The 26,674-nt window shown below is 39.1% G+C and overlaps 1 protein-coding gene across 1 annotated transcript in view; it reads left to right on the forward strand.

Moving 5' to 3' along the window:
- Positions 1-668: 668 nt before the first annotated feature.
- Positions 669-26,674, forward strand: part of LOC107548306 (multiple PDZ domain protein) — a gene marked incomplete at its 5' end in the record, with an annotated part of 63,253 nt that continues 37,247 nt past the window's right edge. Inside the window, 17 exons of the mRNA XM_016228937.1 lie at positions 669-757; positions 945-997; positions 1,205-1,374; positions 8,640-8,840; positions 8,990-9,126; positions 9,247-9,460; positions 15,353-15,469; positions 15,602-15,793; positions 16,606-16,708; positions 16,808-16,896; positions 18,048-18,285; positions 18,457-18,516; positions 19,563-19,642; positions 20,075-20,221; positions 20,637-20,819; positions 24,377-24,538; positions 25,171-25,380. Coding sequence (XP_016084423.1) covers positions 669-757; positions 945-997; positions 1,205-1,374; positions 8,640-8,840; positions 8,990-9,126; positions 9,247-9,460; positions 15,353-15,469; positions 15,602-15,793; positions 16,606-16,708; positions 16,808-16,896; positions 18,048-18,285; positions 18,457-18,516; positions 19,563-19,642; positions 20,075-20,221; positions 20,637-20,819; positions 24,377-24,538; positions 25,171-25,380 — 2,445 coding nt within the window. The remainder of the gene's footprint in view (positions 758-944; positions 998-1,204; positions 1,375-8,639; positions 8,841-8,989; positions 9,127-9,246; positions 9,461-15,352; positions 15,470-15,601; positions 15,794-16,605; positions 16,709-16,807; positions 16,897-18,047; positions 18,286-18,456; positions 18,517-19,562; positions 19,643-20,074; positions 20,222-20,636; positions 20,820-24,376; positions 24,539-25,170; positions 25,381-26,674) is intronic.

The following is a 26,674-nucleotide window of genomic DNA, read 5'->3' on the forward strand; positions in this document are numbered from 1 at the left end:
AAAAGAGCTTTTGTGGTTGAAACGTAAACCTTTTTTAACCTCATTTGGTCTCTAATTATAGCCCCGTAATTCGCACCCTGATGTTATATTGAAAATAATAAACTTGTGTAGGCTACACTTGATGCAATTTGTCTTTAAACAAATAAAATGCATGATTCCTAGCGTGTTAGGATATGACTTTTTTTAGGTTAAATCTTACGACCCCGTTGGAGGTTTGCCGAGGCCCTCTGGTTCCGAACTACTGCTGTAGCCTATTTACATATTTTCATATTTACACATCTATCAGCTTCTCTGTGATTCACCCGTTTAAAATAACCCTCCTGCTTTGTTTTCTCTTAGTTACTATTGTTGTCCACAACACCGGCCACCGCCAGGCGCTTACAGCCCTATCAGGTAGGTTGTGAGGACATCTGTCCCGGGTAATTACCGTCGTTCACAGTTTAAGTCCGTTTACAGCTGCTAAGACTCCCCGGTAAGCGCATTACCGGAGCAGCGCGGCGCAAACACGAGCGCTCTCGCAGTACACGATGAGCGCGTGCAGATCGCGAGAACCTCCCGTAGAGGTGCGAGACTCCAACCCAGATTACATCAGCATGAATAACAGATTACAGCAGGCGTTATCAGAGCGATCAGCGAGATATGAAGTGAACCATCAATGCAATTCATAAAGCTTGTCATCGGTTACAGAGGTAGACGGCGAGCGCTGCCAAATTGCGTCGCTCTCACTTCATGCCAAACGTCACCGTTGCTGTCACAGGTAAGGACTGTCAGGTGTGCATGCCAGTTAGTGATTAAGATGCTGCAATCCACGCAAATCCCTTTTGAGTAGGATGTGAAAGGGACAAATCTGTTTGTTTCTGTTGTTTTGTGTCTTGAATATTTTCAAGAGTTTAATTGCCATTATGTCTGAAGGCCCTGGCATGAATGTGCTTGTATTTTTGCAGATGTCAAAAAGAGAGTGGCAGTAATACAGTACTCAGAGAGTTGAAAATGATGGGTATGTATGAAATCCTACCACAATATCATGTGTCTCAATCTGTCTTCTTTCTCAATTTATGATATTAAAATATTTGCAAGGGATGTATGAATATTACGTGTAGCTTGTTGTATACACTCTCATGTGGGTTATGAGCTGATGTCATTGCATTTGCCCATTTTATTAATATATTTATGTGTGTGTGTGTGTGTGTGTGTGTGTGTGTAGACACACAGCGTGCTTTGCTGGCAGTGGAGCGGCTGCAGCAGAGACTGAAGAAGAGGGGAGAACTGCCTGCTGAGGAAAAACTCAGTCTGCTCAAGAGTGTCTTACAGAGTCCCCTGTTTCACCAGATACTCAACATGCAAGAGACTGAACAACAGCATGAGAAACAACAGGTCAGAGATCAACATCATCATCATCACCACAGTGCATCACAAAAAAGCATACACTAACACTAAAATATGCCAAAACATTAAACAGTGGGCTTTACCATCATTTAAATTTTTTTTTTATTAAATTAAACTCAGTAAAGAAATGTCAATTATCATAGAAATTATCATATTATGGCTGATAGTAGCTGCATAATTATGATACATCAAACAGCATGATTCTGTCATTAACATCATAACTGAATCTTGCGAAATGCAGAATTGAACAAAAGTACATCTTATGCTGATATCCAGCTCCACCACTATTACCTGAAATAGACATTTACATGCACATATATTTTATAAGGCATTTATACACCCAGGGAGCATCATTTCAGATATTCTACAAAAAAGCATACACTAACACTAAAATATGCCAAAACATTAAACAGTGGGCTTTACCATCATTTAAAAATTTTTTTTATTAAATTAAACTCAGTAAAGAAATGTCAATTATCATAGAAATTATCATATTATGTATTATGGCTGATAGTAGCTGCATAATTATGATACATCAAACAGCATGATTCTGTCATTAACATCATAACTGAATCTTGCGAAATGCAGAATTGAACAAAAGTACATCTTATGCTGATATCCAGCTCCACCACTATTACCTGAAATAGACATTTACATGCACATATATTTTATAAGGCATTTATACACCCAGGGAGCATCATTTCAGATATTCCTTGATGTGAACAGTGCTTTGATTCACCTCTTACATCATCTCTGGCTCCGGGTCTATTATTAGTTGAAAAAAAACATGATACAAACCTTTCTTAAAGGAATATTTCAGATCACGCCCAAGTGACAACATTTGTGGCAGAATGTTTGCATTAAAAAAGAAAAATATTGTGGTAAGTGAGGCACTTAAAATGAAAGTGAATGGGGCCAGTCCATAGTTTGATTCAATAGTAAAGCCACAAGACATAAGCAATATGCATGTTAACATGATTTTCGTGTGAAATGAAAAGCTGTGTAAAGTTCTACCTAATTTTTACAACTTTGTTGCCATGACAATGAATCACTATTAACCATAAAGAACACTTAAAAAATTGTGGTTTAAACAACTTTACAGTTCAAATAATGAACAGCAGAGTAGCTAAACTTATTTGAAATTTCGTGAGCTAAGAAGGTTTGTTGTTCATTATCAATAGTGCATGAAATATCGCTTACTGAGGTCACTTCCAAAATAAACAACTTATATTGATCAAAGTTGCCAATTTGGATGTTAAAAGTTTGAAAATCTTGAAATAATCAAACCTGAATCATTTGAAAAATCTGCTAGGAGAAATGTTTCACCTTTCACCTAGCACATATTCCTATTTAGATCATTGCATTTCGACAGCAGAATTTTTTTGTTCAAAGAATGATACCTTAGTTATTAACTTATAAAATTATATAGACCTTATGTAGCTTTTTGTCTTCTGCTTTCTGGTTTGTATTTCCACAGCATGAAGTTAAGACCTTACAGACCTGAATGAACCACTCATTTTAAAATCTTCCCGGTCTAGTGAAATTTATGACATCTGCTTCAAACATTACAATGCACATGATAACTTTCGTTCAATCATGACAACTCTCTGAACATTTTAGCATGGTGATGGATATGACAATGTTAATGCATTTGGTCTTGGCGGAACAGATCTGCTACGCTGCTGCTGAATTGCTGCTGCTGTTAGTTATTGCGGTAGTTGTAGATTATTGCTGCTGCTGCAAGCAAGTACAGGAACTTGCTACTGCCAATGCATATGGCGATACGGTGCCGTGAGTATTTAAGACATGCTGCTGCTGCACAAGTAGCATATAAAATAACCCAATAGCAGATCTATTCAGGTGGAGCTGGGGAAGCTGTAGGGTTTCAGAGAACACTGAAAGCGCGCTGCAGGAATGTCAAGTGAATGCTAGCCAGCCATATAAATGCAAGGCAGTAAGCTCATTGGCTGCATATGCAGCATGAACCAATCAGCTTGTGCCAAGTCGTTTAACTCTCTGAATATCATCAGTTATGTAAATGTAAATGTAAATGTAAATGAAGATTTTAGCATGGAAATGACAGTGTTAATGTATTAGGTCTTGGTGGAACAGATCTGCTACACTGCTGCTGCTGAATTGCTGCTGCTGTTAGTTATTGCGGTAGTTGTAGATTATTGCTGCTGCTGCAAGCAAGTACAGGAACTTGCTACTGCCAATGCATATGGCGATACGGTGCCGTGAGTATTTAAGACATGCTGCTGCTGCACAAATAGCATATAAAATAACCCAATAGCAGATCTATTCAGGTGGATCTGGGGAAGCTGTAGGGTTTCAGAGAACACTGAAAGCGCGCTGCAGGAATGTCAAGTGAATGCTAGCCAGCCATATAAATGCAAGGCAGTAAGCTCATTGGCTGCATATGCAGCATGAACCAATCAGCTTGTGCCAAGTCGTTTAACTCTCTGAATATCATCAGTTACGTTAACACCCCGTCAGAATGCACCATCTAGAGTTTCATGACTGAACTATATATTTAACTCTACAATAAGTAAATCAGTTTGACCAGCTAATTACTCTTTGACAGCAATGCCAAAGAAATATACAGAGCTACTGCAAAGACATTCAAAGAAGTTCAAAGACAACATTCCAAAGATGGCTGCGTGCTTGTTTCTCTGGCGCATAAGGTCTATACTTCACATTTCTGCTTTTACATCCTCCAAAAATAGCCCCTGTTCACTTCCATTTTAAGTCTTCCATTGTAACTGTGATTTTTTTTCTTTTTTAACAAACGATGGGAAAGTTGACTTTTTTTGTGGTAATAATCATTAAAGGGGTCCTATTATGCTTTTTCACTTTTTCAACTTTAGTTAGTCTGTAATGTTGCTGTTTGAGCATAAAAAAGATCTGCAAAGTTACAAAGTTCAAAGTCCACTTCAAAAGGAGATATTTTTAATATCACAAATATCGACGAATGGGACGAGACCTCGTTGAGCTGCACTAGAGAAGGCAACAAGTGTTATCACTATGTCGGAGACACGCTAGCTTTCCCAAGGCAGACAAACTTAGAGTGGTTACAATCATCCGGTTTTAAATCATGCTCAAATTGATTTGATTTTGACGCAATATTTACACTGAAGCTCGCAGGCGGCTATGGTAAGGAGCATGAAATTTCCCGACCAGGCGCTGAGTGCTGCCAATCACAACACACACTGGCCCAGCTAACCAATCACAACACACACTGGCCCGGCTAACCAATCACTGCACATTTCGTATATCAGAAGCCGGGCATTCATTTGATACAGGAACTATTCGAGCCGTTCATGCCAGACTGGGGAGAGAGGTGTTGTAATAACGTAAAATATGTGAAAAACAATGTGTTTTTCAAACATCCTAGTATGAAAGCCTGTTCTAGTACACCCCCAAAACAAAATCAAGACTTTGTAAAAGAGCATAATAGGACCCCTTTAAGCATAAATGCTGTAGACTGAGTCTTGTATTGGATATTCCCCTGAATATTCCAGTAAAAATTGTTCAATGCGTTGAACTTCAAGTTGAGCTTGTATTTGACATTTGACTTTTACTGTGCTTAGTTTAAAACCACAATGACCCAGGGGACTATATTTCCAAAGCATAAAGAGGTCAAAGAAGCCCAGCAGATATGAGTGAGAGGCTGACATGAGAGGTTATTCAAGGATACTAGGTTAAAGAGTCTCAAAGGTAGTCTGGGTTCACACAGTATGTGAGCTATATGTATGTGTGTGTGTGTGTGTGTATCTGTGTGTTATGGTGCAGAGTAATGATGGGAAATGATCTTTTGAAAATGGCCTGTGTTATCCCAAGCTTTCAAAGAGCAGCTCAGGTAATTTAGCTTCTCAGATATCATCATAAAAATAGACAAGGTAGATGTTACATTCAGATTTATTTGGTACAACCACAATTGATTATGTTCAAATCTTCTAGCAGGCCAAAATGAGAGGAGCAGCAGAGGCCAGATGAGCAACTCCAATAAATGAAGCACTAAACTGGCTGTTTGTCATGAAAAACTGCATGCTTATGGGTTCACTAATATGCGATGAGATGTAGCTACTTCAGCAAAACTATATATCAGATAATCCTCGTGCTCATTGTGCATTGGTCTGGCCACTTGCCATGGATAATCACAAGCATAAGTTGTTTATATGAGTCATTCTTTAATCAAGCTTATCACTTCCTTTCTGCATTCTGTGATGTAATAGGCTTGTTTTTTCAACCACGTGTTTGGGAGCAAATGTAATGAGACATTTACATATAAAGGAAAATAGTTGATTACACTGGTTATACTTCAAGCGCTTATTTTAATTATAGGTTTCAATGAGCAGGAATAAAAACAGAATTGCAGCTGTGCTGTTTGCCTGCTGTTGAGGCATATGGTCAGCCATGATAGACCTTTTTTGTACACTAGTTTTTGTCATCTTTTTGAAATGGGTTTAGATTTTTTGTTTGACTTTTTGGTTGCCAAACAATTAATTCTTTCAAGAATTAATTCTGGAAGTGTCTCGCTGTATCCTCAAGAGCTTGTAATGTATTCAATAAAAATATAATGTCTTCTGATTCAAATTTCATCAGAAAATATATCAGCATAAATATTGTTTTAATACGTTGAATTAAAAGATTACATTTGGTTCATAAATAATATTTGAAGCAACAGTTATTAACATGATTAAATACCCTTTTAACATAATACACAATGTATTCAGATGAGCATTCTAAATCAAAATATAGATTTGCATACTTGAATATTATTTGTAAGAAGAGGTCTGATTGTGTACCCTTGGTAAGTGCTTACAGTGTGTACGGAAAGTATTCAGACCCCCTTAAATTTTTCACTCTTTGTTATATTGCAGCCATTTGCTAAAATCATTTAAGTAAATTTTTTTTCCTCATTAATGTACACACAGCACCCCATATTGACAGAAAAACACAGAATTGTTGACATTTTTGCAGATTTATTAAAAAAGAAAAACTGAAATATCACATGGTCCTAAGTATTCAGACCCTTTGCTGTGACACTCAAATATTTAACTCAGGTGCTGTCCATTTCTTCTGAGCATCCTTGAGATGGTTCTACACCTTAATTTGAGTCCAGCTGTGTTTGATTATACTGATTGAACTTGATTAGGAAAGCCACACACCTATCTATATAAGACCTTACAGCTCACAGTGCAAGATCATGTGTGTGATGTATTTAGAGAGATGATTCTCTTTAAACAGCAGCAAGGACCAAACTGAGGTTGTATAAGCTACTTACCTGAGCTGACCACTTAATCTGTGCTGAATAGGGAGAGAGGCCGGGGTCAACAAGTAACACACACGTTTCTGTAATGGTGAGGACTTTCCTTTGACTTTCCATTTGGACTTTTAAACTGAGCTAATGGTTTTCTTTTTCCTGCCCCTAAACCTGACCTTTGAAAAAAACATTTTTATATTTTAATCAAGAAAAATGTTAGTATGTTAAACCTGACCACCACACGTCAAATAGAAAGTGACAGACACTCTCTCGTACTCTTTCTGCAGTTAAGTCTGTTGCACTAACACTCTGAAGTCAGTTAAAGCTTAAATACAGTAACTGAGTAAAACAGCTAAAAAGCACAATATTTTAAATCAATTTTAGCGATGGCCCTGGCTTGTACCCTACTAAATATTTGTGCATATAACCCTTTGAAATATAACCCTTTGTTTCAGCTAAATATATACTCAAGCTTTTGACCAACCAAGTTAGAATAAACGTTTTTTTGGCAGACTGACTGAATTATAACAATGAGCTAATGCTTTGCCCGACAGACTTAAATCATTTAGACTTTTATTGCAATGTTCACATTTACACTTGTTTTTATTTTAGGAGAGACCATTATGTGAATAACAGCTGTTAGCAGCTCTCCAGCATGAAACAAATCTAAACACTGCTCTTTCTTTGTCACGTTCTCCTACCAGCTGTTTGTCTATGTATATATTTCCAGTATGTTGTTTTTTGTTTTTGTTTTTGAAAGACTCTTATGCTCAACGGGGCTTCATGAAATGATGAAAAATACAGTTAATCGGTAATATTGTGAAATATTACAATTCAAAATAACTGTTCTCTATCTGAATATATATATATATATTTTTGAATTATTCCTGTGATGTCAAAAAATTGTTTTCAGCAGCCATTACTCAAGTCTTTAGTGTCACATGATCCTTCAGAAATTATTATAATATGCTGACTTCTGCTCAAAAATTTTGAATACAGTTGTGCTGCTTAAAATTTTGAATCTTTGATGGATAGAACGTTCAAAAGAACAGTATTGATTTGAAATAGAAATCTTTTGTGACACTATAAATATCTTTTGTATTACTAACTTTAGATCAGTTCTACTGACCCCAGCATTTTTAGTGGTACTGTATTTTTTTAAATTATATAAATTGTTTAAAAAAATTAAATGTTTATTATTTTAATCTAAAAAAATTGTATGATAATTTGTATCTATTGTGTTTCATGTATTGTGTTTATACTCCATATATTATTACTGTTAATAGTGACATGAGAGATTTAAAAGACTAAGGGCCAGATTTACTAATCAGGGCAAATTAGCGTGAGAGCGCAATTCCAAAACAGCGCCGATGGGCATGGAAATTTCTGCGGGTGAGTTACTGACAACCACACAAATTAAAGAACACAGACACAACATCTCATTTACATATCGACCAATGCAATATATCAAGCGCAGCACAAATTAGCATAATCACAAATAAGCAGAGCCGATGCTCATCAGGTGCGGGTGATGTACTTATGACACAGGTGCAAAATAGTTTAAGACATGCTTTTTTGGGGTGTTAAATAATGGCACAAATACCAGTAATTTGACGAGCGCAAACGTTAGTAAATTATGTTGCGTGATTAATTTTAATACTCTCATCCCATAAATTTTGCATCTGAAAGTGAAACTCCTACAAATGTATATTCAATAATGTCAGCCGGAAAAATAACTCTGTGACCATGCCTTTTCAATGCTATTTCTTCACGGCGTGTCTTTAGTAAATTATGACAGTAGCCTACTATTTTAACGTCAAAAAACGATTTGCGCTTGCGCAAGCTGTTAGTAAATCTTGCCCCAAAACTAAAGTACACAAGGATCAGTAAAGGTAAACACCATATTATTTGATAAATCTTGTCTTAATATTGTCTAGTATACAGCTAGTGCAACCCAGCTATATTACTCTAGCTGTGTGTTTTACAGGTTTCCCCCAGAATGCCTCCATCTCAGTCTATGAGTGATGATGCAGATGGTGTGAGCACTTCCCACCCTGCATGCAATCTGAGGTACAGAGACTCCTACCTCTCGGCCCAGCGGCGCAATGACCGATGTCGATTCTTCAATCATGTGACTTTTGATCCTTTCATCACAGAGAACATTTCAGTGCTGCAGTCCATGGCCCAGGTAACACCATAACTCAGAAAACAAAAACCTTTAAACTAACTGAGATGCGTGTCAAATTTTCAGAAATACTATAATTCCAACACTACATCTCCTAAAACCAACAGTTTGAATCCATTCTTTCTTATCTCTTGTATTTATTGCTCTTTCAGGGTCGGACTGTGCTTAGTTTTGACCTGGAGAAGAGTGAAAGTGCTTTAGGCATCAGCATTATTGGTCTGGAGACTGAAAGCAGTGGAGGTCATGGTATCTTCATACAGAAGATTCAGCGGGACTCTGTAGCATGCAGGTATAAACTGACAAGGATGCAAGTACAGAATACCGTAACTTAATTGATTTGAAGTGCATTATTTTGGACAGCGGCATAGATTGATTTGAAACCATCCATTATCCTATTCTTCTGTCTTAGTGATGGACGTCTACATGAGGGTGATCAGATTCTAGCAGTGAATGGCAAGCTGTTTAAATCCTCTGTAACACAGGAGCAAGCTGTCCAGGTCCTTCAGGAAGCTGCTTCTGTGGTAACCCTAATTATAGCCAGAGAACCAACACCATCATTCAGCCCCTCACAGATGAGCCACACTCTTCCTAAAAATCTCTCCGGCCTTTATCGTCAATTTAGTGTAAGTCTACTTAAAAACCTTTGTTTTTATATTTATTGTATCTCTTAAATTTTCCCAAATATACTTAACATAATGTGTAAAATAGACTTAAGAGATTTTAAATGTGCCCCTGAAGTGTCTTAGAGCTGCCTCATATTTTATACTGTAATGCCATATAACTGGCCCATTTTACCATGCAGCTTATATCTGTTATTGATACAGAGTAATTTGATTGCATTACCACAAGTGCAGTACATCTAACATTTTAAATGTTATACATTAGCTTTTTATGTGAGGTTTTTATGTTTGTTGTTTGTTGTGAAAGCAGAGTAAGGGAAAGCAGATGGTCTCCTGGTAATGGTGGAAATAAAAATGAGTCTACTTCTATTAGCAAGACTATTATAATACACTACTGTTCAAAGGATTGGGGTTGGTTAAATATATGAATGTTTTTGAAAGTCTCTTATGCCTACTCAGGCTGTGTTTATTTGATAGAAAATACAGTAAAACAGTAATATTTTTAAATGTAATTACAGCCATTATTCCAATCTTCAGTGTCACATGATCCTTCACAAAAGAACAGCATTTATTTGATCTAGAATTTCTTTTGTAACAATGTGACAAAGTCTTTACTGTCACTTTTGATCTAATTAATGCATCCTTGCTAAATAAAAGTATTAGTTTGTTTGGGGGAAAAACATACTTACCCTAAGCATTTGAATGGTATGTATATATAAATAGGGTTCAAAGATTTTGGAAAATATTTTTTGGGGGTAAACAATTTTTTTTCATTGTACACACTGGTTTGAGCCTTTTTTAAATCTCAAGTCACTATCAATGGTAATAATACTATACTGAGTATAAACACAATACAGGAAACACAATAGATGAAAATAAAAAAGTAAAATCAATCATAAAAAAGTCAATTTAAATAATAAACAATTACATTTTTAAAACAAGTGATATAATATTTAAAAAATACAATGTTCAAAATTTTGGGGGATCAGTAAAATGTATCAAAAGTAACAGCTATTCAAAAGACATTTCTAATGTTACAAAAGATTTCTATTTCAAATACATTCTATTCTTTTGAACCTTCTATGCTTCAAACATCTAGTATTGGTATTTTGTACACTTTTGCTGTTTCATTAAATATTTTGTTATTCTTTTTTTGTATTTTGCATACCTGAGTCACTCCCCGTGCATACAGGTATAAATATGCGACAGGTGCATCCACTCTTCAGATTTTTGCTTTGGACCCGAGTAGTTGATATTATATATTCACTACAAAGCCATTCATCTTTGTGTTCGGAGGGCTGTTCCTGGTTGGTGTTACGGCACTTTACAGCGGTGTCTGTCATCAGCGATTCCCCTGGGTGCTTCAGCTAAAAGAGCAGTTGCCTGGCTTCAGCTAAAAGAGCAAATCACGGATGATTCGCATCTTTTTCAAGATGCCGTTTCGTCCGTGTCCTTTTGGATGCGGTCGTTTCCTGTCCTCTGTTGCACCTGTGCCTGCAAAACGCCGCCACTTGGAGGAATCGTCTACGTCTCCCGTCCAAGGCCTGTAAGCTGTCGGCGGCTCTCGCTGCCAAAGCTTACAGTGCCACGGGCCAGGCTGCCTCTACCCTGCATGCCATGGCTATCCTGCAGGTACACCAAGCCAAGGCGTTAAAACAAATGCAGTACCGACCTGAGGTTGATGCAGGAGCTGCGCACAGCAACTGACAGCGACGCCCCCCGTGTCGCATCCGGCCGCTAAGTCCTCTAAGAAGACTATGAAGCAGCCCTGACAGGGCAACCAGGAGATGTGGGAGACTGCTCTTCAGGAGGTGGCGGAGAAAGCGCCGCTCCTTCCCCCGGAGGAGGGCCGGGCGGAGAATCTTCTTTTTCCTTTTCTTTTTGTTCCGCCGCTGGCTCAACGACCAGCTGTAACCACATTCTCAAAAAAAGAGCAGTTTCCTTTTCCTCCAGGCTGCAAGGCTCGTGGGTCGTCAGTGAGCGACACACTGCTTCCTCACTCTCACCCACGACGCCCCCTATTGCCAGTGGCTGAGAGGTCACGGTTCGGAGACGCAATGCCTCTCCACGCATCTCTGGTCAGTCCCTCTGGGGACACGGGGAGTTTTGCTGTGATGACTCAGAACGCGACGCCTTCTGGGCCACCCAGTTCAACTCCCCATCGCTGCATCACTGCGGGTATGTCGACTGTCCCTTTGGTGCCACTCGTACGGAGTTTGGGGGCGTGGCTTGCGCTGCCCAACCCGTCCCGTTGGCTCATTCGGACGGTTCGACTCGGCTGCGCGATTCAGTTTGCCAGGCAACCTCCCAAGTTCAATGGCGTTCTCGAAACTTCAGTGGCAGTCCGAGATGCCTCTGTCTTGCGCAAGGAGATTGCTGTCCTGTTGACAAAGGATGCAATCGAGCCAGTCCCTCCAGCCGAGATGGGGAAGGGGTTTTACAGCCCTTACTTCATCGTACCCAAGAAAAGCGGTGGCCTTCGACCTATCTTGGATCTGCGAGTCTTGAATCGGGCCCTTCACAAGCGCCCGTTCAGGTTCAGGTTCAGGTTCACTTTATTTGTACCCATAGGTAGACTAGGTTTGCAGTGTTATGAGTTCTCACATCTTTCACATTTTACAGACACCACAAACATTAACCAACATATATGATAAAAGTGCTTTAATGTTCCCAGCATCACTAAAAAACTGCCTAGACTAAAAACAATAAATTACCAAAAAATTAATAAATAACAATGTTCCTAAGGCCTATCCTTATTCAAATGAGTGATAGCTGGTGGCACAAAGCTGTTTTTATACCGCTTAGTTCTACAATACGGAAATGCAAATCTGCGTCTAGATGGCAGAAGTTTAAATTCATTGTTCAAAGGATGTCATCATTTAGAATTGAGTTAGTCATCCGCTGTAACTGTCCGGTATACAGTGATGCCGCTATAGCCACTACATAAACCTTGAGAGTGGATGGGGAGCGTCCCTTATCCAGCAGCTCTTGCAGGAATGACAACACCACTGACAGATCGAAGGTAGAAGGGTCTTCGCCGCGGTTTAGGCACCAAGCGGAGAAAATAGACTACTTAAGGGCGTAGAGGCATCTCGTAGACAGGGCTCTAGCCTCCGAAATCATGTTTAAAACTCGCTCTGGGAGGCTTGAAGGCTCCCGTCGAGTGACCAGAGGTGTAGGGCCCACAATTCAGGCTGAGGGTGTCATATTGTCCCGTCCGCTTGAGAGAGGAGATCTCGTCTCAACAGAATGGGCCAAGGGGCCGCTACCAACAGATGGGTCAACTCTGATAGCCACAGTTGGTTCTTCCAGAGAGGGGCCACCAGGAGAACCTTCTGTCTCTGTTCCCTGATTCGCTTGATTTCCTGTGGGATCAGGGTGATTGGGGGAAATGCATAAAGAAGGAGGCTGGGCCAATTGTGGACCAAACGAGAGTTGTCTTCTGAGGCGAAGAGGTCTACCTCGAAGTTCTCCCAGATTCTCTGAACCATCTGCGGATGGAGGGTCCACTCCTCTGAGGGGACATTGCTCCTTGATAACATGTCCGCTCCTTGATTCAATTTGCCGCTGTCTCGCAGATCAGGAAGATGCCTGGGGCGCCGGGTCCAACGCTATCTTGGGTCGGGGTCCCTGGCGCTTAGGAAGGGGATAGCATTTGGCTGAGCGGGAGCACCCTCGCGTCTGCTGAGTCTTAGCAGGCTGAACGGCGGCGGCAGGTGCTGGCTCCACGGGCTGCTGAGTCGGCGTAGACTTAGGGCGACTAAAGGCAGCAGCGGAGCTGGAGCACATTGGCAGGTAATGTTGCATAGCTTGAGACGATTTCTGTGCCTCCGTGTAGCGCTCGGCGAATCCTTCAACCGCTGGTCTGAAGAGGTCTTTGGGGGAGATTGGAGCCTCAAGGAAGGGTACCTTATCCGTGTCCTTGATTTCCGTTAGCATCAGCCATAAATGGCACTCGAGCACCACAAGGCTGGCCATCGACCTCCCGATCGCCTGAGCGGTGGTCTTGGTGGAGCGCAGAGCCAGGTCACTTGCACTCTTCAGCTCCCTGAGGGTCGCAGGGTCCAGGCCAGATTCGTCCGTGGAGGCGAGGATCTTGGCCTGAAAGACCTTGAGGACCGCCATTGAATGTAGTGCCGAAGCTGCCTGTCCAGCAGAAGAGTAGGCGCATCCAGCGAGAACTGAAGTGGTCCTACATGGCTTGGACGGATGAGCAGCCTTTGGTCTCCAACCGATAGCGGTGGGCGGGCAGAGGTGCGTGGCCACTGACTCGTCCAGGGGAGGCAGCTTGTCGTACCCCTTTTCTTCAGCGCCATCGATAGAGGTGAGGGCGGATGAAGCGGAAGTACGGAGGCGGGCGGTGTAGGGAGCGCACCATGATCTGGTGAGCTCGTCATGGACCTCCGGGAAGAATGGAGAGGAATGCTGACAAGGGGCCTGATGGCACCCCGGCAGGAACCACTCATCCAGACGGCTGTGAGAGGGCTCCTCTGGTGGAGACCACTCTAAACTCAGCTCTTCAACCGCTTTCGAGAGGATACGGAGAAGCTCGGCATCCATCCCGTCTTTGGCGGCGCTGGGTGTGGACGACGGCAAGGTGGTGGGGTCGGTTTCCAAGCGCAACAGCTCCTCTACGTCCAAGGTTGTCAATGACATGCTGTCATCGGGCAGCTCGTCCTCACTACCCCCAAACGAGACCAGATCGCTCGTGCCGACAGAGGGACGCTGGTCAGACTGGGAGAAGAGGACGGGTGAACTCTCTCTCTGAGGCGAGGGCGAGGCACGGGGGATCTGGGCCGTCGTGAGCTCGCTCGCAGCTGGACACTCGAGTCCTCTGCCCCGCTGTTTTTTCCTCACAGGTCCCTGGGAGGAAGAAGACGGGAGGGCGCAAGGGGCGGAGTCGCTCTCTGAAAAGAAAGCGATCCACGAGCGTAGAGAGGCGAGACTGAAGTTCTCGCAGTGAGAACAATCAGTTCCTGTGAGCGCAGCTTCCGCGTGGGATTTCCCCAAGCAGGAAACGCACTCCGTGAGGCCGTCATCGGCGTGCAGGGGAGACCCGCATGAACCGCAGTAGCGGCGTGGCATTTGCAACAACGCCAAGCTCTTTTAGTAAGGTCTTTTAGAATCGCCGGATGGCGGCAGGGGAAATGGACCGGAACTGCTGCGTCGCTGAGGCCGAGCAGAGGAGGTCCCAATCCAGCTGCAAGGTGTGTCAACGGCAAGCAGGCTTCGGAATCAGCGTAGAGCAGGGGTGTCAAACTCAGTTCCTGGAGGTCCAGAGCCCTGCAGATTTTAGATTCAACCCTAATTAAACACACCTGATCCAACTAATCAAGGCCTTCAGGCTTATTAGAAAACTATATGGTATGTGTGTTGGAGCAGGGTTGGAACAAAACTCTGCAGGGCACCGGCCCTCCAGGAGTTTAGTTTGACACCCCTGGCGTAGAGTTTGTCATCCCTGAAGGAGAAGAAATCTGAGAATCCTGTTGCAAACGCCATTGGTTAGTTTTTTTATATACTGCACGAACCAATGGCTTCAGTTCAGGAGAAAAATGGCTTTTTCCCATAGCGTCTTTAGCAGATGCAGAACAAGTGAATTATCGATAGGGAACAATAATATGCTGTTAATGGCAGGTTCCACCTTGACAACCTACCCAATAAAGTGTGACATTCCCTGCTAATGTGGCACACAAGGTCAACATGTGGTAAATGAATTGTATTTGTATTCAATAATTCAACAGCTTTTGTAGCCATGACTAAGACATTTGCTTATACAGAAAATTACTTTTAAAAATAAACCTACCCTGATATTAACTGGAGTAAGTGTGATAACTAGCCCCAGTCTCTCCTGTATTATAATTAGGCTTATTCCACTAATTTAATTTGATTCCACAGCCTCGACATCATATAGAGTTGCAGAATGACGGATCGGGTCTAGGCTTTGGCATCATTGGAGGGAGGAGTACTGGCACCATGGTTAAAACCATCCTACCTAATGGTGTAGCTGGAAAGGTATGAGAGAATCATCATGGATTCACGTACACCATTATTTAAATGATTTAATTTGTGGATTGTACAAACTGATTAAAATTCAGAAGAGTGACAAATGCCTTGACATTTGTGGATGTGTGTTTGTGCACACAGGATGGGAGATTGCGTAGTGGCGATCTTCTCCTCAGAATTGGTGATGTGGATGTGTCCGCCATGGGCAGTGAGGAAGTGGCACGTGAGCTCTGTCTTGCTGGTTCCTGTGTGAGACTTATCATTGCCAGGGAAACCACTGATGGTGCCCTCTCACCTACCATCGCCCAGCAACTGGACTCTCAAAAGAAACAGGTGCAAAATGCTTCTGTATGTGTGTGTGTGTGTGTGTGTGTGTGTGTGTGTTTTCACATATATATATATATAAATACACATATGTCATATAAACAGTATAGCTCACCCAAAAAATAAAGTTCTGTTATCATTTACTCACATTCATGTATTTTTTGTACATGTTTGACATTCATTCTTCCACAGAACACAACAAATTCAGTAAATTGCAGTTTTCACCACATTAATGCTGCTTTTGTGGTGTTTTTGTCATTTTTTAAGGTCACTGTGAACTGTTATTGTATGGTAAAAAAAGCTGCGTAACAATTCTTAAAGGGACAGTCAACCCAAAAATAAAGATTCTATCACCATTTACTTATCCTCATGTCATTCCAAACCTGAAGACTTTCTTCTGCTGAACACAAAAGAAGATATTTTGTTGAAGAATTGTTGATAACCAAACAGCTTTGGGTGAACTGTCCTTTTTAAAATTATTTTAAAATTATTATACAGGTTTGGGATGACATGAAGGTTAATAAAATGTGACAAACATTATATTTAAAATTTATTAAGCTGAAATTATTTCTTAAACACACTCACACTCAATCAGCAAACATTGTTTGACATTCACATTGACATTAACACGCAAGGAGTTTGTGGTTAAGTGAGAGTGTCAATGTAATAGAAAGAGATATACAGTAGAATTTGTTGTAAAATTTGAAATTTAATCACACTTTTTAAATCCTTAATCTTGATTACATGTTGTTATCATAAATGCTGCTTTATTATGTCTTGTTTGATGTGCCAATAGTGAACAAAGAATTACCCTTCTGCAGGATTTAGTAGAGAAAAAGGAAAAAGAGTTCAATGTCAGATTCAGTAACAACAAAAATGGTTTGGGCGTCAACATCTCCAAATCTCTGAATAACCTGGACAAAGGTATGATTCCTTACTGTTTTTTATTTCAGCTAGATATTTTTTTCCCATTCAGTCTAAGAATGATAAATGTAAACATTAAATGAATATTCGGCGTTTTAGAGTCCAGTGGATTTGAAGTAAAGAGCATACTGAAAGAAAATGCAGTGGATCAGGATGGACTAATTCACACTGGAGATGGCATCATTGCTGTGAGTTCCATACAGATCTTTATTTTATTTTTTTACATCTCTTTACTTTCCTTGTGTGTGCATGTACATTTAAACAGTAGTTCTTAGTGGTTTTAAGCAATTTATTGCTAATTATGTTGTAGCAAATTATGCTATAGCAATTAATAATCCTGTTGTTGTTTCTGTTGTGTGTGTGCGTGGAAAGGCTGTTTAGATTATAGTGTTTGTTTTAGGTAGAATGGTAGTACTATGTATGTATGATTAATTACATTGTCACTAGATATGTGTTTGTATTTGTGTAAATGTGTCATTAGACCAACCCTCTTCCTCTGTTTGGGGTTTCAGTGTCATTTTGGTAAAAAAAAACAACAACACTGAAGTATCGGGTTAATACTTCATGACTTTTCTAATGAGCTTATTATAAAGAGAATTTCAACTTGCTTCATAACACACTTCAAACGTCCTCGATGAAAAGTTTTGCATTAATTATGTTTGGGGTTTTAGAGACCTCAGATTTGAAGCATTAAATAATGCAATGACTTTTCACATGATGAGACTCTCTGACTGGTGTGCACACTGTTGAAATACACTTCTGTCTGATGTTTATTGTAATTTATTTTATTATATTTTTCTACATAAGATTTGCCACGGTCAAAATTATCACAAACAACGTCATTACAATGTATACTAGGCACATTTCTGAAAAATGCTTGCTTGCTTTGTGGTAAAATAGAGGGATAAAGCGTCTGGGGTTGGGCCAATCATTCCTGAAGCATCAATATTTTCAGTACTGATGTTGTAGCAAGAGCTATTTAGCATGAAAATCAATGCGTGCCATAAGCTCTGAAGAGAAAAATTGAACTGTGTTAGCATATGGTTGTTTTGGATTGGAACTATTTATCTTAACATGCAGAAATTCTGAAAGACACAGACATCATCTGGTGTTATTTCACACTAAATAATGATTAAGCTAAATGTGACACTATAATAATTATAATGTTATATTATAATGTTTTTTTGTGAAAAACAGTTATAATCATGTACTCTAATTGTTGTTAATGATAAACTAAACAGAAGCATGACCATTAGCAGTTCAGAGCCATTAAATGATAAAGGATGCCTTTCAAATATAATGTTAAATAGTTATAATTACCTGTTTTATCCTTATACAGAAAGCGGAGGAGATCCTGCTCACTGGCCAACAAGTGGAGATCTCTATTCGGAGAAAGGGCTCATCATCTGGAACACAAACAACCCCCACAATGTCCACAATCTCTCAGAGACCCTTAACCCCCCTGGGTCTCCTTCCCCCTCCACTGCCTCCATGTCTACCAGAGCCAAAGCCAGTTCTGCCCCCAAGGAAAGTTTTCTATACTGAACGCCGGGACCTCAACTTCAACAGAGAGTGCAGTTAGTGAAACTCTTGCCACTTCTGTTTATTTGCACTCATTCACACTGTGTTTGATTCATGAGTTCAGTTTCACTTTGGCCCATTCTCTGTGTGAAGTCTTAGTAACTATTTGACCCTACTTTGATTCTAATAACAGCTTCTGTTTCTGTTTGTTCTTCCTGTGACCTCAGTTGAGTCAACGCAAACCTGTAATTTAGAGTCCAAGATGAAGAATAGAAACCAGTCCTCGTGTAAGAACAGATTTATTTACCATTATTATCACCGCCACTCATTTTGACTTGCACCTCAGGTATCTACTATAATATACAGATATAATTGTGATTTAAGCATTGTTTGCAGAGAATTTTAATTTATTAGAAATTTAGCCTTACATCACTTGCTTACCAATGGATCCTCTGCAGTGAATGGGTGCCATCAGAATGAGAGTTCAAACAGCTGATAAAACTGCATGTTTGTAATAAACAAAATCATAATTTGGATGTTTTTAACTTCAAAGCGTTGATTCTGGCTAAAATACAAATCCTCTAGCCATAATATTGCTTTCTCTAGTGAAAAGTTGTCTTGTCTGAATCAGGAGTGAAATATGCAGATATTTACAGACTAAAACAGTCCAAAAACGTTAATTGATGGCCTGGAGTCGTGTGGGTTACTGGTGAATTATAGTGATGTTTTTATCAGCTGTTTGATCTCTCATTCTGACTGCACTCATTCACTGCAGACGATCCCTTGGTGGGCAAATGATGTAATGCTAAATTTTTCTAAAACTGTTCCTATAAATAACAAATGCATCTGTATTTTGGGTGGCCTGAGGGTCAGTACATTTTAAGTGTTGTCTTTTAAGGTGTCTTTTCGAGCTTTTATGCCAAAACACTGTATGAATTTGACATCAAGATATGACAAGCATTTCATCCTTTGAAACGTTATGCTTTTAAAAGTTGATAATTCTATTTATTTTGCTTTCCTAACTGTACACCATTATATTGTTAGCTTATTTACATTTACGATTTTTTTCTGCTGTCCAGTCAACCCTAATCGACAGCATGTCACAAATACTGTCTATAGACATTAAGCTGTAAACAACCCAAAATATTCCTTTAAGATTTCTTTAGTTTGCTTGGTGATTTCTAACATAGATATAAATAAAGTGTGAAATACAAATCTTGACTCTATCACAATGTAACTGACATGATGAAAATATTGTCTTTTGTAGTCTGTTCTCTTCAGTCATGTTGTCATTTATTTATTAGCTGTGTGATGCTTGGGAATTTTGTTTTAGTTTGCAAACTGTCTGATGAAGAGGAGGAAATATTGAAGGAGAAGTGGAAAAGCAAACTGGGTCCTCAATATGAAGTCATGGTGCGTCTCATCTGTATTCTGTCCTGTTTAGCTGACAGTTAATTTCCGTGGCTGAGATTTTTGAGTGTGTGTCAGCATATGTTATGTTCAGTATGTGTCTCTTTATATGCCTGTTTATGATGTATGTGCATGTCTACTGTATATTTGTATATCAATATATACAGTATATATATATATATATATATATATATATATATATATAAAATAATAACATATATATATATACAGAGTGTGTGTAGATTTTTGAGTGTGTGTCAGCATATGTTATGTTCAGTATGTGTCTCTTTATATGCCTGTTTATGATGTATGTGCATGTCTACTGTATATTTGTATATCAATATATACAGTATATATATATATATATATATATATATATATAATATGCTAATACATTTATATTTACAGTGTGTGTGTGTGTGTGTGTGCGTGCAGGTGGCGCAGGTACAGAAGTTCACTGAGAGTAGTGGTCTTTGTGTGAGTTTGGAGACTAAGGAAGGTCATCACTATATCTGCTCCATACTGCCAGAGGGTCCGATTGGACAGACAGGAATCATAAGGCCTGGAGACGAGCTGCTAGAGGTTCACTTTATATTATAATTGAAAGGGGGTGTCCACATAGTCATGTAGAATATCTCACATTACACATACAAACACTACTATAAAATGTATTTACCTAAAAATGCTAATGGAAATTATATTTGGTTATACTTCAAAGTCAAACAAGCATTACGCACAGATAATACTGTTGTTTATAGATTACACTGTTGTAATCCCTTATCATAAAGCCTGCTAACACATGCATGCAAAATAACTAAAAGCGCTCATCTTTATTTCTGCATTCTGTTTTCTATGCATAGCACTTTATTCAGTGCTGACTGCACATGAATATCAATCATGACAGCTACTTAAAAATAGCCCTTCCTGTCAGTAGAAAAGCCCAGAGGATCATTTCAGCAGAACAATGTGTTTGGTGATGTGTTTGTTCTGTCTGTAGGTGAACAGGTTCTCTCTGATTGGTGAGACACATAAGGAAGTTGTGAGCTTGCTGAGGGAACTTCCTGTGAATGTTTGTGTGGTTTGCAGTCGTCTCATCCTACCCACAGTCGGAGAGGAAGATGATGATGGTGTCGATGTACAACTCACGCTCAAGGAGCTACTAGCAGAATTTAATGAAAAGGTTTCCTGTGTCTGTGCATCATGATATTTAAAGGAAAAGTTTAAATGTTTGTGCAATGCACTGCCCTTGTGAAAAAGAAATGTGCTTCGCTGTAGTCAGTGTGCATTTGTATTGTACAAGTGTAATAGTATTGTACTAAATTGTAAGCACATAATGCACTTAAATACATTTTTTTTAAATCTGGACCATTATTTTAAAGTGGAAAAACACCTTAACCACTCAGTAATTACTCACAAGTAAATTAATAAGTTATTTAACATATTTTATATCTGACACATACTGTACAGTCATATTTGTGTGAAGCACTAGTGATATTTTACCAGTAGGTCTTTTGGAGTGGGATACATATTGAACTGACACGAAACACTGCTCATAATTGTGAACTAATTAAATCATGAGCTTGTCTGCATCACTTCCTAATTATTAACATTTTTAAGTGAATTATCATTTTTATTATTATTCTGTGTTTAAGTTTGAAATAAACAGAGAACGTCCATCCTTTGGTAAGAGTCACAATTTTAAAATGCAGCCAACTTATTTGGGGGATATCAAATTCATAAATTAGTTTCCACAAATAACCCAATTGTTCACTTTTAAGGCGTTACTGTTGTGATTAGCAATTAATTGGTTATTCTTTATTAACTGGTCATAGTTCGCAAGTAGTTCTCAATGAGGATATTGTTATTTAGTAATTATCAAATATCTAATAAAGAACTACCTTTGTCCTAAATTTGCTACTACTTGCTTAGTTAATCTTGCTCCTCTATTAGTTAATAGTATTAAGTTATGTGTTAATTAAGTACTACCTATTACTTCCTGCATAGTTACTTGTTAACAACGGACCATTATTCCAAAGTGTTACCAAAAATTGTTCTTTGTAATAATGTCAAATTGATCATTTTACTTTAAATTACATTTTAAATCATTATATTTTGATGTATAGACTAACATACAAAGGACATGTAAAATACTTGATTATGAATTTAACTGTAGTGTGTTGTTTGCAGGGGCGGACTTACCCATTAGGCAAAGGTAGGCGACCGCCTTGGGCCCCCAAAAGCCAAGGGCCCCCTAAAATGCTTTTCATTTAGGATATGCGCATTAAGCCCGGACACGCGAACGTTTGCTGTTTACGGTGTTTATTACCACGACAACCGTCCGAGTCTGTGGCGCCTGCAGGTGTAGGGCTGTACGCACAGTGCGTACCATGAGTGCTCAGACTGATCTGAGATTTGCCCCGCAAACATTTGGACTGAACCCATGCCGTTAATTATGAATTTATCAGTCTTTTGCATGCCAAAGCCAAATAGAAGCAGAAATTCATGCTATACGCACTTTCATGAAATCGGGTTAGCCTACAACAATTAATTTGTTGGCTATTTTACAAATGGGAATACAACGAATTCATGACAATGTTTACATTCCAGCTACCCGTAAAATGTATAGTGAAAAGGACTTTAAAAGCATCTGGAATGCAATAGAGTAATTTTAAAGCTGTTTTTTAAAGCATTTGCCGCATGGATAAAAAATATAAATAATTAACATATCATACAAAATTGCGTTGCAGCAAATCCTGTAAATTTTAAGGTATTCAGAACAGAGCAACAAAAAAAGCAGAAAAAGCAGCTATACATTTATAGTACAAAGTTTTCATATATGCCATTATAATTAGTGTTTTATTGTTTTAACTGTTCGGAATTATAAAATAAAACGCAAATTATAATCGGGCCTTCCATCAATTATAGTGATGAAAAAATGACTGGCCATCTCCTAATTGGATGTGTCTTTACAGAGAAATGCACAGATTACATAATGAAAGAGTTTATAAAATAGTTTTAAAATAGTCATTTAAAGCTTTCTATATATTTTGATCATGTCTGAGTTTAGGTTCATCATTGTGAAGCGCTCCTGTTCAAGACCGAGACGGCAGAAAGCGTTTGTTTTTTTTATTTTATAAAAGCAAATATTTGTTGATATTGTGAGTGCACACAAATAAAACTAGCTTTACAGTTTACAGCTTTACAGTTTAGAATGATGTATTACTCTTAACTTTTTTGAGCAAAAATGACTGCGTATTTTAAGTTGTTTCCACTGTTCGAAAAAAATGCAAGTGATCGCACTGGCGCCTCCATGTCCTGCAGAGCTTCAGCTTCCACTCTCCGCAAACGATTGGATATGAGTCTAACAGCGCACATTTATATAGGTTAAACATTTAAACTAACATTGGGATATACTTGAACTGTTTTATATGTAGATTTTATTTTAGGCAAGTCCTGATGATTTGAGAAGGCTAAATTGATCAAACATAGGCTATAGGCTATGATCAATTCACTGTCTGCCGCTGGCCCTTACTTAAAAAAAATAAAAATAATAATAAACCTACATTTAACGAACAGAAAATACTCCAAATGTTTTTCTAAATTTACTTTATAAAAAAACGAAACGAAATATAATCACTTTTCCATTACATACAAAACTGAACTATTTTAATAGCTGAAACAGTTGTAGGCTATAAGCTTTTTTTTTGGGAAAAGGTGAAAAAGACGGGCTAAATTTGAGACCCGTGCAGGGCTTTAATCCACTTCATCCAACTCTGTTGTTTGATATTACATATTACAAGTTCATATGTTTTACATGTACTAAATTGCAATTTCAAAATCCATTACATAAAACTTTCAATAGAAATGATATTAAGGTATATTTTAATTACCATAAATGGTTGTCAGTACATTCAGCAGTACACTTCACCCATATTTTATAGTAAATATACCCTGCTTAAGAGGGTCAATAAGAACTCTAAAGTTCAACTAATTGCATTTAATATCAATTTAAATGTGAATACATTTATTGCAAATAACATGCATAAAAATATAACATTCAGTTAGCACTGAAGTATATTATTTGCATAAGAAATACTGTTTATTAGAACTATGCTAAATTGGACTCCTTTTTGGCAAAGGGTATTAACTGACACACATGTTGTTTCAAACTCACATGACCCTTTTTCTTCTGTGTAACACAAAAGGACAAAAATTATAAACATACTTGTCAATCTCTTATGAGCAATTATACAGTGAAGTTCCAAAAATAACAAAGGAAAAAAAATGTGGAAGTAGCATAAAAAGGTACTGACTGTGGAATGCCTTAGATGAGGATAAGAATAAAATTATTCGGTTACATTTTATTTTAAGGTGTCCTTGTTACAGTGTAATTATGCATTTAAGTACCGAGTAGTAATAATTAACTACATGTACTTACTATATGGTTAAGGTTAGGATTAGAGTTTGGCTTAGGGTTACTTGCATGTAATTATGCATAATTTATTACTATTTTAGTAAGTACATGTAACATGTGTAATAAAGGCACCATAAAATAATGTGTTACAGAGTATTCCCAATTAACATTATAATAAAATGAAGTATACAAAATAGCAAATTAAACAAATTAACACTGCTGTCCTTTTTCAAATGAGGAAACATGATTCCACTCATGCTTTACTGCAAAATAATATTGACTTTTTCTTTTTCTTTTCTCCTTCTATCCACTTTTTCTCACAGGCCGAGCAGAAGTCATTTGGGGGTCTCTTTGCACGCAGAGAGGATGAATGGAAGACAGAAGCTCCTGTGCTATCCTATCAGGCCATGTGGGAGGACGAGATTCAAGTCTATGAGCTGCAGAAAGGCGATTCTGGTCTGGGATTCAGTATACTAGACTACCAGGTGTGTGTGTGTGTGTGTGTGTGTGTGTACCAATACTACAACAAGAAGGGAGCAGCAGAGTATGAGCCCCATATCAGTTGGTTTGAGGAGTCTGTTGTGGAATTTTCCTTGTTCAAAAGAAATTGCTAAAGAGGTTTTGAAGCCAGTAGACTTTATTGATCAAACAACAAAGCCGAGTTACGGTTTGCAAAGGCAACTCCCGAATGTCTTTTCTACACAGATATATATATATATGCCTGGAGCTGGTTACATAATTCCATATATGTATTGTTGTATTTTTAGACAGATGTTCCTTACCATATATAGAATGATCAATAGCTGTCATGTATATTTCTAGGTCTTGAACAGATCGTTTCCATATATGCAGGGTCTTCAAGTTTTAAATAGTTCATTCAGTTCTTTTACTGCAGCTTTTAACTCACAGTTATTTCACATAGTCTTTTAAAATAATAATTGTAGAATAATGTCGTCTTGTTTAGGCATAATTATATGTATTATATTGAATTAAGATCCCTGAAAATCTTCTACAAGTCCTAGTTGGTTTGAAATCCTTCTACAACATGGCAGCAGTGTCTCCTAATTTATTACTATTCTTCTCTCTCTTGCGCTGTCACTTTCTGAAACTCTCTCAGGACCCCATGAACCCAGGGCGTGCAGTGATAGTGATCCGCTCTCTAGTAGCAGGCGGCTTGGCAGAGAGAGATAGCCGCTTGTTGCCAGGCGACCTGTTGATGTTCGTGAACGGGACTGACTTGAGCCATGCGAGTCTGGCTCTGGCCATTCATGTCCTGAAGAGCACTGCCTTGGGCGCCGTACGAATCGGAGTCACCAAACCCTTACCGGTAAATTTCTCCATTCACTTCACAATCATAATCATTCACAAGATAGACAGCAACAATTACAACTTTGGGCAGTGTGGGAGAAATCTAGAATCCAAGCTATTGTATGTCTATGAATGTTCTGAGTCATCTAGGTCTTTATAGAATGTCAGGCAAGTTTAATTTAAGAGAATTCAATGTGCACCACTTTGACATGTGTAATTTGCAGTATGATAAGCATATGCATCAATTATCAGTAACTAATGGCGGCTTTGACTACTCAAGTATATTAAATTATTATTCTTGGAATAGATAGTGTCAAGATGGCGCCGATGACGATGGCGGCCTCCGTGGCATGCTCTGCAGTTGTTTTTGTGTTTTTGTTAGTTTGTCCTGTCTTTAGTTATATCCCTGCAATCAGTTTCACCAGAGATGAATTGCTGGACATTCGGCACTACACATCACCCGATATATTACCGGTTTTCGACTATTCTGATGTTTTGCTAGACATAGTAGTTGGCGGAGCAGCTGCGCTGATCAAGCGCTTCAGGAAGCGAGCCGGCACCCTCGTGAAGCTCAGGCAACGCGGATTTCGAATGCCGTTGCCTAGCATCCATCTGGCGAACCTCCGCTCTCTACCCAACAAAATGGACGAACTCCTTCTGCTCTCCCGGACAAATAAGGATATCTCACACTCTGCTGCTCTGTGTTTCACGGAAACCTGACTGAATGACGCCATACCGGACAGCGTGTTAAATCTGCCGGACTTTCAGCTGGTCAGAGCGTACCGCGACGCAGAATCAACAGGAAAATCTCGCGGCGGCGGGACCTGCTTTTACATCAACGAAAAGTGGTGTACAGATGTAACCGTGTTAAAGAAGATGTGCTGTTCAGATCTAGAAGCGCTTTTCATTAACTGTAAGCCTTTCTACTCGCCGCGGGAGTTTGCTCGTTCATTCTCGTCAGTGTTTACATTCCTCCGTAAGCGCATGTGAGCTCGGCTTTACAACAACTAGCTGATCAGATCACAGCGACAGAGCAACAACACCCGGACTCTGTTTTAATCATTCTTGGGGACTTTAATAAAGCAAATCTCTCCCGTGAACTGTCAAAATACAGACAGCACATCACATGTCCCACCAGAGACGGTAATATATTGGATCACTGTTACACCACAATAAAGGATGCATATCACTCTGTTCCACGGGCAGCTTTGGGGCTCTCTGATCACTGTTTGGTTCATCTTATACCGCCCTACAGGCAGAAACTGAAATCAGCTAAACCTGTATTAAGGACTGTAAAAAGATGGACTAATGAA

Source organism: Sinocyclocheilus grahami, unplaced genomic scaffold (genome assembly GCF_001515645.1).
Source record: "Sinocyclocheilus grahami isolate Dianchi unplaced genomic scaffold, SAMN03320097.WGS_v1.1 scaffold346.1, whole genome shotgun sequence".
Lineage (NCBI taxonomy): Eukaryota > Metazoa > Chordata > Actinopteri > Cypriniformes > Cyprinidae > Sinocyclocheilus > Sinocyclocheilus grahami.